Genomic DNA, 13239 nt, shown 5'->3' with positions numbered 1-13239 from the left:
GCTCTTCTTACGATGTGACATGACACTCCTCTATCAAGAGCTGGGGTCTGTATGTCCTGTCCTTGAAATGGGGTGGATCTTCATAAAACTGCTTCACTAATAGCATATGGTTGGTCGTAATGGGCAGTACAGCTTCTGCCTGGCTCTTTCTCTCAGGACACATGCCTTTGGAGCCCGGAGCCACCATGTAAGAAGTCCGGCAGCCCTGAAGCTGCTGTTCTGAGAGACCACGCGGAGAGGCCACAGAAAGCTAGAGAGGCCCAAGGAGCCCTCAGCTGTTCCAGGCTCCAGCTAGCCAAGTCTTTCCAGTTCAGGCACAGGCTGCATGTGCGACGGGGCCTGCAGATGATTTAATGCCTGGCCTTTGAGCCAGCCCAGCTGTGCTGAGTGGAGCAGAAGTGAGCTGTCCCTCTCTGAGCCCTGCCCAGACTGCAGACTCATGAGTGAAGGAAATGTTTCTCTGAGGTACTGGAGATGAAGCCTTCACCATATCTTTAGTGGGGACACACTTCAACCCACAACACTGCCATTGCAAGAAACACAGGTCTGCTCTTCAGAGGGAAACCGGTCCTAATTCTGTCAGGTCTGAGAAGAGTGTTTCATGCAAGTTAGCCGCCCCATTCCATACACTCACACTGACACTCACACTCACACACACGTGTGCACAAGCCTCCCATTATGTGTGTGTATATATATATAATATAAATATTATATATATAATTTTAACATAAATGGGATTATGTTATACACATATGTAAACAACTTGCCTTATACACTTAACAGTATGTCCTGAAGGTCCTTCCATGTGAGTACGTTTAAATCTACCTCATCCCTTGTTATCATGATATAGTGATTCATAGTATTGATAGGCTGTGGGTAGACAGTAAAGTTGTTTTCAATGTTTTGATTCGAATTAGCCCTAACCACAAATGTAATGTTTGGTGACTTTAAAATTTTCCTAACAGTTAGGACAGTAATTCCTTATGGTAAGAGAATATTTTTGTTAAAAAAATATTTCTGGGTGACCTCCAGGTGGAGTCATAATCCACTTTGCATGATAAATGATGGAGCAGAAGGAGGGTGGGGGCTGAGCACACTGGGGTCTGAGTCAGGGAAGACGTGGAGCTGGGAGGACGCACTTTGAAAGAGACCTGGCCCAGGGGGCCCTTTTGAGTTAAATGATGCCCAGCCATGGAACGTAAAACCAGTCTTCCTTCCCCTCTCTGAAATATTAGGAAAAGGTGACATTGCTCACTAATACGTTCAGTGAGAGTGGAATTGGTTTTAGAATCCACAGAGGAATGCTGAATTTTTTTGTCACTGTGGGTGAAAACAGACATCCTTGCACATATATTTTTGAGCTCATTGTGAAGTGAGCTAGGCAGGCCAGATTCTCTTACATGGAACTCATCCAATGACAAAAGCCTTTAGGCTGCTGGTATCACTGAAATTGGACCTTGCCTCTGGAGACAGTGGGCAGATATCTAGGGGTAGGGGAGCCAGGTAAGGAGCTGGGTTAGGGACCGTGAGAGGGCATCTTGGGAAGGGCTCCCTGAAAAGACCACTACAACCACCTGTGGGTGAGAGAAAGAGCTGAGTTTATTGCTCACTCAGGTAAGGGGAAGTACTACCTTGGATGGAGACTTAGCAGCCTTTCAGAATGGGGAGGGCAAAGTCAGGGTATTTATGAAGTGTTGGAGTCTAGTTTAAGGTGGGCTTTCAGTGTGGTGGCTTGATTAGGATTGGGGAAGGATCGTGATGCAAACATTTCAGATTGGTGACGACAGGGTTTTGACATCAGGTTCCAAAGAGCCTTGAAGAGAATAGCCATTTGATGCTGTCTATTGAAAAGCTGAGCATTTTTAAATGCGTTTGCAACATTTATCTTCCTGGACAGAAATTGCTTGGAATAGTAAGGTCATGCTGCTGAAGACAAGGGAATTGTAATGTCCAGGTTAGTGAAGACAGCAAATGATGAGGGTGTCAATGGTGTTGGTTCTCAGACCTAATTTCTGAGATCATCCCCTTCGGATTCTGGGGAAAACCTCATGTAGTAAGATGTTTAACCTGTACCCAAGCAAATGCTAAGTCGCTTTTAATATTGTCCCCACCCTTCAGTTAAGGAATTATTGCACTCTATGTCATCAACAAAGTCTGTGAAGAGGGAGCCTTATTTCTACAGGAGACTGAGGAGTGTTAATCTGACTGGTCAGAAACCAAGACATCTACTAGACCTCATTTTACATGTGTATGTGTGTGTGTGTGTGTATTATGCTATATAGTCAGAAACCAGACTTCACGTTTTTGGTCCATTTTCTCACACACGGGTTCAGTCAGGTCTCTCCTGCTCCCTTTGCCCTGGACATAACCTGGGAAGGTCCATGTTATGGACTGAGAAAAGTCCAGCCATATTCACACTCCCAGATCCAACTCCTTGTATATGCGGCTGGCAGCTCAATGGACTCCAATCTGTTCTGCTGACCAGCCATTTCGATTAAGAAGTGAGAAAAGGAAATTTACCCTACACTTCCAGACCCATGTCTTGTGTCCCAGCATTACTTCCCGTGGAAACTCTACATTTGGGAGTGTTGGGTTTGGGCTGGATATACACCATCTATCCCTCCAAACGCTCTCCATCCTTTTCCACCCCGCTCTGTGTATGGGTATGCTGACCTGTATGGTTTATATCAATCTACACTTTGCCCCTTTGTTCACCCAGTAGAAAATACCAGCCAGAAATCAGAGGGAGGGAAGTGAATGAGGCTGGTATATTTATTTCCCCAGATCCCTCCCCTGTGGTCCTTGATGGGCTGGTGGTATCCTTTAACTGAATGTCATAGCTCCTGTCATGTGGCGCTCTGCAAACACTTCTTTCTGTCTGGGCTTTTATAACAGTTCTCACCTCTTTTCCCGATGGTGGGCCTAGGGTTGGAAATAGCTGCAACTAACCCTGAGATGCTACATTACCTCTGTGATTTCCCTATAACCTTGCCCACACTTTTGTAAAAAATCTCCTTTTCATTAACCTCTACTAAAATTATCCAGTTTGCCACTCTTACCTGTTGGGGGACCTGGCCAATATAGGGCTTTGTTGAGTTGTTAATGTTTTGTTTCCTCTTTGGTTGTAGTCACGTGATGCCTGGCAAGTGTTTGATAGATATTTGTTGAATGAATGAATGACTAAATGTGTGAGTTGAATGAATGAATGACTAAATGTGTGAGTGACAGGATTTGAACTCCAACCCTTCCTCTACAAACGTCTAATATACTACTGAGCGTTCACATGTAGAGTACAGTTACTTGATGCACTCTGAGTACAATAAACAAGTGCAGGTGCTGTGGCTCCAGTTTCCAGGAACCTCCACTTCTTTGGATTTGCCCTGGTTGTTCAGACCCAGATGTCCTCCTTCCCAGAGGAGCAGTATGAAATAATATAAAGAGTATCTGAAATATACAAAATGGTAAAGACACGATGTTCACTAAATGAAGAGTAGGATGATTTCTTCGACTCAAAAAGAGATAAAAGGTTCATATCACAAAATAAGAAATGTACACTGAAAAGTTTCATATGTATAGGTTATGGTTTTAATGGAGCCGTACTGAATGAACTGAAGTTACAGCCATGAGGTATGAATTTATAAAGTTTATGTGACCTTTATTATAATTGATATTGACTAAGCATTATAACATTATTACATATGAAATAAATTTGATATAACTATCTTGTAATTATATCTGTTGTTACTATCAGCTTCACAATTGCTGGTTCATGACATTCGTACACTTTCTACTGCATAAGTGTTAGAGGAGCTTCTTTAAATTTTGAGATGTGATATGTGACTTGCAACCCCCTGGGAACACTCATATCTCTCTGGGGAGATACCTTCAGGATGGAACTCATGTAAATATCAGGCAGAATTGTTCCAAGCCCCCTTATCATGCCTAGCCCTAAGGAAGTACCTAGTTGTTTATAAATATTTCCATATTATAATTTCGTAAGGAGAGAAATTCCATGATCTTCCTCCCTGGATTTCCCAGCAGGAACGGAGTCAAGACCGAACTGTCATAATATACTTCCTTTTGGCGCAGAGCTCCCCCTTTGATGATCTCCAGGGCACATTCTTCCTTTGGAGATGCTTCTGCATTGTATATCCCAGCAGTTCCTGTCATGGCTGTTTCTGTAGAACGACAAGAGAAGAGTGGGGTTATCTAAGACTAGCAGAGTCTACACGATAGAAGGCCTGCAGACACCAACAGCTTAGCTTTTAGGGGCTGTTGGCCAGTGCTTGCTCGGCAAGGTCCACGGGCCCTGGCAGGAATACGTGGAGAAGACTGGGTATGTTTAGGGCCTGTTGGGCAAAGAGAGGCTTAGTGTTCATATGGGCCTTGTCTAACTGGATGAAGATTTGTGGAGGCAGCTGGAGGTTACTTGTTGGGAGATTTGAATCATACTCCTCTCGGGTGTTTTGGCTGGAGTGAGGGAGTAATATGGGGGAGCAGAATGAGGATAGAGGTCATATGATGGGAAGTGTCAGTGGGCAAAACCAGAGTGAGGTATGATAACGACTACTGATTTGTAAAAGGAAATGACGGGAGAGAATCCAGACCTTTGCTCCCTTGTCAACACCAATCACTTTCACTTAGAAGGAAACTCTTGTTACCTGCTGTCTTCCTCCAGGTATTTGTGTCCTTCTTGCCCAGCTTCTGTCTCTCTCTACATCCTTGTTTCATTGTGTTTCTTTGTCTCTCTCTCTCTCTCTCGTTCTGTAACTACTACTCAATTTACTCAATTACTCTTAAATAAAGTTTTCTTTTAAAAAAATTTTTAATTTTTATTTATTTATTTGGCTACGCAGCATGTGGGATCTTAGTTCCCCAGCCAGGGACAGAAACCATGCACCCTGCAGTGGAAGTGCGGAGTCTTAACCACTGGACCACAGGGAACTCCCTTAAATAAAGTTTTCTTATCATACTTGCCACATGTTTTAGATAAACTTGCATTTGGACTTAAAGAAAAGTTGTAAAAATTGTGAAAAGTTTTTCCTTATATCCTTCAATCACAACAACATAACCATTGTACAATTATCAACAATAGATATGATAGAATTGGAACAACCTTACTAATTAAACTGCAGGCTTTATTTTTTCACTAATATCCTTTATATATTCCAGGATCTTATCCAGGATTTCACTTAGTAGTAATCTCTTCTTATTTTCCCTCTTATCTCTGACAGTTCCTCAGTCTTTCCTGTCTCTCATGGCCTTGAAGTTGTTGAAGAGTGCTGTTCAACTGATTTGTGTAATGTCCCTCAATTTGGGTTTGTCCACTGTTCTTATAATTAGAATGAAGTTATGAATTTTTGGCAAGAATACCCCCAAAATGATACTGTGTCCTTCTCAATGCATCATATCAAAGGGTTCATGATATCTATGTCTTATTACTGGTGTATTATTAAGGAAAACAAACTCACATTTGATAAGTCTCACATAGGAAAGTAATGGCCATTGAGTTTTCATGAGGACATAAGGTGTTTAGAATAGGGTCATATGATGAGTGTGGTGTCACTCAGCTCACTTGGTGGTCAGAATGGAAAGAAGGGTCAAAGAGCAGTCAGAGGCTCCACTAATGACAGTGGAGCCCCTTCATTAAAGGGAGAATAGCGCTGTCACTGGTTTTCAGTGCATGACACATGACGATATCAGGGAGTTCAGCACCCTCTTTACCCACAATGGTAAGAAAGGCAATCCATCTACAGGCCATTTATTCCAATCTCTTGACCTTACCTGTGTCTATGAGGCCAAGGATACAGAGGGTGATCGACACATTGACATTGGTCACTGCATATTCCACCCTGATAGAGGAGAAGAACCCATCCAGAGCAAACTTGCTTGCAGAATAGGCAGCAATAAGTGGATTAGCTGTTTTCCCTAAATGATATAGAGATGGGTTAACACGGGGACCTATTTCAACTCTGACAGAGCTGATCTGTGTTTTATCAGTAGCAGGCTTTGTAACCCCTGTGAAGTCCTTTTACCCTTTGAATCTTAGTTTTTCTCTACTCCCCAAAGAGATTATTATGCTGTGTTGAATTTCTGAAAGAGAAAAAACATTAAGGTATCAGAGAAACTCCCCTTGATGAGACTGGGATGCAGTGTGGAGTGGGCTGCAGGAAAGCCTTCATTGAAGAGGGATTAGTTAGACTTTTAGTAAAGATAGTAAATATGTGGATTATGAAAGACCCATGTAATTCCACAGCTGCTAACTTTTCCACCTCTGACCCAAGAGCGCTGGAAGGGTTTGGCAAGGGCTGTCTACACAGAAATCTATCACTGATCTACTTTCTATGCAAGGGGAATGAAAACTCCTGTCTTTGTTTTCTACTCCATATCACTTTTCTTACTTTCATCAGCCTGGTTAATTCTCACTCAGTTTTTTGGAGGATATGTGGACATATGCCTGATAGCATAACCTATTCGTTATACCCTTTCCAAGATGAGAGAGTAGTGGTGTCCTGAGACCTTAGACTCTTTGCTCAGCATTATTATAACAGCTACTTTAAAATCCTTGTCTGCTAATTCTAAAATCTGGGTCATTTGAGGACTGATACCCATTGATTGCCTTTCCCTCCTGAGTATGGGTCACATATTCCTATTCTTGTATGTGCAGTAATTTTTCATTGTATCCTTGATATTGTAAGAGTCTCTGGATTCTATCATATTCCTCCGAAGAGTATTCATTTTTATTTTTTAGTTTTTGGTAGGCAGTTAACTTGGCTGAAACTCTGTGTCTCTTGCAGTAAGTACCAGATGAAATCTCTGTTTAATATTTGAATCTTAACTGGGCTTCTTGGTATCTACACTGCCCTGTGAGTATTTCAGGGGACAAATAGAGATTAGAGAAGGGTTACAGACAGAATTTGGTGCTCTTGCACTGTGGCTCTTTCCTTTCTGGGCTGTCTCCCTTCACTTTCCAGCTGCTACAGAAACCCCAAACTCTTCCTTCTGCTTTTACAAGGTAGTAAGATGGCAGATTTCAATCCTAAAAATGACACTGATTGGGGTCTGCCCTTGAGCACGAGCTACAAAATTGGGAAACTCATCTAGTGTCATTTCCCTCTTTCAAGTGCCAACAACTCTCCAGTTTCTTCTTTTGATTCTTCTCTTCAGTGCTTTCAATGGTTGTTTTCTGTATTTTGTCTAAGTTTGTTATCTGGAGAAGGTTGGTCTATTAGGTATTACCCTGCCATTATTGGAATTGGAACCTCTGTGAGTTTTTAAAATATAATGATGTTTCCAATTCCAATTCCATTCTTCCAATGAAGGAAGAATGATTTATTCAGTAAAGATGCTGGGAAAGTTGGTTAACTAATTGGAACAAATTGTTAGCTCTTTGTTTTATGTCATATATCAGAAAATGATACATGGAAAATTATGGCAGGTGGTATTGTCTACCCAATATCCATTTCCCTTTCTTTAATAAAAGAATCTAATTTTGTTCAGGATAGCAATGTATTCAGATAAAAATATTTACTTCTTCAAGATTCCCTTGCTCTTTTGGGTAGTCATGTGATCTAAATCTGGCCAATGAGAAATCTAGTAGTTGGGGTCTCCAGGAAAGATATTGATTACCTGATAAACTAGACGGATTCAGGTGACATGCAGCTTTTACATTTTGCCCTTTCTCTTTTTTTCTAAGTAGACTACAGATGTGATGCCTAAAATTGCAGTAGTCATTTATGAACTTGAGGAAAAGCTGTATATTAATTATATAATTAAGGATTATAGAACAAAAATGCGGAATGAGCTTAGATTCTTGAAGATATAGTAAGTCCATCAAACCAGCCCTGAACTTATTACCTGAGAAAAGGAAATCCTATTTAGTGTTAAGCCATTTTAAGTGGAGTTTTTGTTACATGTGGAGCAGAATGAATCTCCTGACTGATGAAAACATTCAATCATAGAAAGATAATATAGGCAAACACTTACCAGACTCTCGTTTATGAAAAATCATTCTAACATAAAAGTAAAAAAACATGTAAAGGCAAAGAATATTTTATTAAACACAATGTAAAATTTCTATATGCCAAAACGGTAACTATACTAATTTCACTATAAAGATAAAGGGTAAATGATAAACTAGAAAATAATTTTCAACATATTAGTCAGACAAAAGCTTAATATCATCAATCTTTAGTATATAAAGAACTCTTAAAACTTCAAAAAATACAAACAAATCTCTGTAGGGAAACACTCCATCCTCAATCCTCAATCATGAGTTTTGGCTTGAGATAACTCTACAGTCAAGTTCCAGGAATGGGTGTGTAACACAGGATGGCCAATCAGAGTTTCTGATACCACTGGGTTACTGACTAGTCTAAGGCTGGACCAAAGACCCAAGCAGGGCATCAAGATACATTGTTGTTGCTTAACAAGAAATCAGTTCCCTTTTCTTCCTCTGTATCAGAACCCCAACTGAATTCATGTTTCCACCTGTTGCAGAGACTGCAGTATTCTCTCCAAATATCTTCTGCCCCTCTTCCTTAGCAGTAGAATCCCGGATTTGTAGCTGGGCTCCGTTATCTGGAATAAAGTCCACACTTCTCAGCTTCTTTCAGCCAGATGGTGCCAAATGACTAAGTACCATCCAATAAGTTGTACACAAAAGTGTGTCACGTGATTTCTGGGATATGTCCTTAAAGGAAGAAATCAGTCTCTCCCTTCTCAATCCTTCCTCCTTCTTGGTTCCTGAAGGTTGACCCCAGAACTATCATGGACCTTGAAGTAGAAGCCATATGTTGAGAATGGCAGAGCATTTAGAGAAAAGGAAGGAACCTGGGTGACCATGGAGCTGCCATCCTAGCCCTATACTGCTTACCTCCAGACTTGATTTGCCTTTTAACTTATTACATCCACTGTTACTTTAGGTTTTCTGTGTCAGAGAGCTGCACCTAATCCATGTTGGGAGTCTCCCTCACTTTTATGTAGCCCATGTGCCAAAGGAAAGCTGATACCATCTCTAACTCTAGGGGTGGCTTGTATGATTTATTTAATACCATCCTCCTTGCCCATGATTGTTACTGGAATGGGCATGGGGCCCAGTTTGGACCAATGAGACTTGAGCGGAATCTTGTTGGAGTGTCTGGGAAAGTGCTTTTCCTTGTGGGAGAGTTTCTTAAAGTAGAAATCCTGTTTCTCTTCTGCTGGACATTTCCGTGTATGGATATGAGGGCTGAAATTGCTACATCTATCTCACTGTCAGCCTGAGGATGAAGCCACACATGGAGGAGAGCAGAGCCAAGAGAGTCACGGGGACCCTGAGCTCGAGCCAAGTCAGTTGCCTGCCCTGCATCTGGACTTCCACTTATGTCAATAATTTTCCGTTGTTTAAGTCAAAAATAGATCCAAATTGTTTATAAGAATAGCACAATTGTCAAAACTATGAGTTCTCGAGTTAGATGACCTGGGTGTGAAATCCCAAGTATGCCATTTCTTAGCTGTAATATGTGGATAATAATATTACTAAGCTGAAGTAATCCATGTAACAGACTTAGGACAAACTGACACTTAGTAAATGCTATTATTAGTAGTATTAGTATTTCAAATTGGTGAGAAAAGCATGAGCTGTTCCAAAAATCACGTTGGAACAAATAGCTAGCTATTTGGAGAAAAGAAAAATGCCATTCTAATAAATAAATTCAAATTATATTAGAGAATATATGTGGAAAATAAGATAATAAAATATGTGTGAATATATAACCTCAAGGTAAAAGATATTCTTTTTGTGGTATGCGGGCCTCTCAGTGCTGTGGCCTCTCCCGCTCCGGACGCGCAGGCTCAGCGACCATGGCTCGCAGGCCCAGCCTCTCCGCGGCACGTGGGATCCCCCGGACCGGATCCGGGGCACGAACCCGCGTCCCCTGCATCGGCAGGCGGACTCTCAACCACTGCGCCACCAGGGAAGCCCCCATTTTGTGTTCTTGATTACGACCTAGGTAACGATCAAAATAATAAAAAGGATTCTAAGTTGTTTTGCAGGAGAAAAGGGACAGATTTTTTTTTTTATTGTTGTTGTTCCTGAGAGGAAGGTGAGAAAGGAGAGAAAGGGAAAGAGGAAGAAAGGAGAGGGGTACGGAAGGAGCCATGGCAGAAGAGTTTTTGAAAAATTCATCAGATAGCTGTATGGTTTCAAAAAACGTTTTAAATGGTGAAGAGAAATACTGAATTGACATAGAGATGGCCAACAGGCACATGAAAAAATGCTCAACATTGCTAATCATTAGAGAAATGCAAATCAAAACTACAATGAGGCACCACCTCACACTGGTCAGAATGGCCATCATTAAAAAGTCTACAAATAATAAATGCTGGAGAGGGTGTGGAGGAAAGGGAACCCTCCTACCCTATTGGTGAAAATGTAAATTGGTACAGCCACTATGGAGAACAGTATGGAGGTTCCATAAAAACTAAAAATAGAGTTACCATGTGATCCTGCAATCCCACTCTTGGGCATATATCCAGAAAAAACTCTAATTTAAAAAGATACACACATGCCAATGTTCATTGCAGCACTATTTACAATAGCCAAGACATGGAATCACCTTAAATGTCCATCGAGAGATGAATGGATAAAGATGTGGTACGTGTGTGTGTGTGTGTGTGTGTGTGTGTGTGTGTGTGTGTGTATAAAATGAAATATATATACATATAATGAAATGTTACTCAGCTATAAAAAGAATGAAATAATGTGATTTGCAGCAACACGCATGGACCTTGAGATTATCATACTAAGTGAAGTAAGTCAGACAAAGATAAATATCATATGATATTGCTTATATGTGGAATCTAAAATAAAAAATTCAGATGAACTAATTTACAAAGCAGAAATAGACACACAGACATAGAAAACTTATGGTTACCAAAGGGGAAAGGTGGGGAGGGATAAATTAGGAGTTTGGGATTAACATATACACACTACTATATATAAAACAGATAACCAACAGGACCTACTATAATACAGGGAACAATACTCGATATTTTGTAATAACTTATAATGGAAAAGAATCCGAAAAAGAATAGGTATATTATGTATAATTGAATCACTTTGCTGTATACCTGAAACTAACACACACACACACACACACACACACACACACACACACAAAATACTGAACTATTAGACAAGGGTCAAGATTGAACAGACTACTGAAAGTTTTTCATCTTTATTATGAAAATTATGCATGAGGTACACTTTAACCTAACTACCTATGGGCACTGTGAGTTTTTCAGCTGAAGGCTGCAGCTGTCATTGACATTCATTATAACTATATTTCATTTCTTAAATTTTGTGACCTGCCACTGATCTGCAAACCTTTAAACCAGTAGTTCTCATATTTAATTCCCGTAAGCACCATGTGTCAAGAACATGCAGTTTTGAGCCCACCTCTTCCTCAGAGTCTTCTAGTTGGTGTTTTGGGGTAGAGGCTGTGCTGAAGGGTTCAGTAGGAAAGAGGGTCATAAACCATATCTAGGGTAGTTTTAAAGGTGGATTTGGGAGCAGGAAAGATATGGCGACATAAGCCTATTGAACTTGATCTAGGAACTTACAGGAGAAATGGAGGGGGAAGGTCTTTGGAAGGGGCTGAAGTCTCTCACAATGATAATTGGATGAGCCGTCAGTAAATTATGAGTTGTTGGATCTCTTTAAAGCTCATACTAGTATGATCAGGGAAAACATCTGTCCCAAATCTAAAGTGGATATGCAGGTGAAGAAACATATTGGACTAACCAGGAAACTTCACCTGCAGGAGGTAAGTTCTGAGCTCTGCTCTGATGAAAGAAAGTGCAGGAAGGGCCAGGTTGGTGGGGGAACGGTTTGTACAAAGACTAGGGGTGGGAATGAGTTAGTTACAATGAAAAGCCAAAGGAACAAGAAAAATAACAACAAAGTTTATTATATTTTCTCCTCTGTAGAAGTAAAGGCTTATAAGCACTTATCCAAAGCCCTTAGGGCCTGATGTGTTATGGAATTATTTTTGGAATTTAGAAGATGGTGTGAGGCTTATGCAGTGTATTCCATAACACTCCCAGTAGGGCCTGGGGAGGCATCCTGTAAGCAAACACATTATTATTTCTGCACTAAGATATTTGAAAGTTCACACAGAGATAAAGGCTTTAAGTAGCCTCACTTTAGTTCAAGTTAAATTAATTACAGTAAGTCCCTTACATACAAACGAGTTCTGTTCCGAGAGCGCGTTCCTAAGTCCACTTTGTTCGTAAGTCCAGCAAAATTAGCCTATGTACCCAACTAACACAATCGGCTATATAGTACTGTACTGTAATAGGTTTATAATACTTTTCACACAAATAATACATAAAAAACAAACAAACACAGAAAAACAACGAAAACATTTTTAATCTTATAGTATAGTACCTTGAAAGGTACAGTAGTACAATACAACAGCTGGCATACAAGGGCTGGCATAGAGTGAACAGGCAAGAAGAGTTACTGACTGGAGGAGGGAGAGGAGGTGGGAGGTGGTAGAGCTGAAGGATCGTCAGCGATAGGAGACGGGGGGCGAGCTGCCATTTCACTCACGCCTGACATTGATGGCACAGGTTCTGGCTCCTTGGTGGATTCAGTTCTATCTACCTTCTTGAAAAAACGATCCAGTGATGTCTGGGTAGTAGCTCTTTTTTTTTCTCCTCATAGATGACACGGTGGCACTGGATTGCATTCTGAACGGCTGCTGCAACCTTCATGTACCATTCTACATTCGGGTCCTGTGCCTCAAAAACTAACAGTGCCTCCTCAGATAAAGTAAATCCCCTTGCCATTTCCTGCATCGTGAATCTCTTTGGTTCTTCAGTTACTTCTCCCTCTTGTCTCTCTTTGTCCTTTTTCTGGACCTTCAATACCATCAGGTCCTCATTAGTAAGCTCCTCGTGTGGCACATAAACAGTACTGTACAGTAAAGTACACAAAAGCACAACCACTTGTAGAGGATGCACGTACGTAACAATGTACACCAGACACGTGAACTAACTTACATGCCTGGACATTCGAATGCATGTTCGCATCTTTGAAAGTTTGCAACTTGAAGGTTCGTATGTAAGGGATTTACTTGCATATAGAATTAATTTAAAAATCCTTGGTTTTCAGAGTGTTTTTTTTTTTCTTTTACCCCACACAGCTTTTTGGATTTTTGGAAATTGCAGATAAAGGATTGTAAACCAGTCTAG

General features: G+C 40.8%; 1 protein-coding gene across 2 annotated transcripts in view; it reads right to left on the bottom strand.

Annotated features, from left to right (window-relative positions):
* Nucleotides 1-3562: 3562 nt before the first annotated feature.
* HSD11B1 (hydroxysteroid 11-beta dehydrogenase 1) overlaps nt 3563-13239 on the bottom strand; it is a 33319-nt gene continuing 23642 nt past the window's right edge. The window contains exons 5-6 of one of the 2 annotated variants that reach the window (XM_027082888.1): nt 5785-5928; nt 3563-4178 (exon numbers count right to left, since the gene is read on the bottom strand). In XM_027082888.1, coding sequence (XP_026938689.1) covers nt 3961-4178; nt 5785-5928 — 362 coding nt within the window. In that variant the 3' untranslated portion in view covers nt 3563-3960. The remainder of the gene's footprint in view (nt 4179-5784; nt 5929-13239) is intronic. The other variant, XM_027082889.1, reaches the window with a different exon arrangement.

Source organism: Aethalodelphis obliquidens, unplaced genomic scaffold (assembly GCF_003676395.1).
Source record: "Aethalodelphis obliquidens isolate GAN/ISIS:26980383/991018 unplaced genomic scaffold, ASM367639v1 scaffold48, whole genome shotgun sequence".
Classification (NCBI taxonomy): Eukaryota; Metazoa; Chordata; class Mammalia; order Artiodactyla; family Delphinidae; genus Aethalodelphis; species Aethalodelphis obliquidens.
Note: the sequence above shows the minus strand (reverse complement) of the source record. Positions and strands in the feature narration are given on the sequence as shown.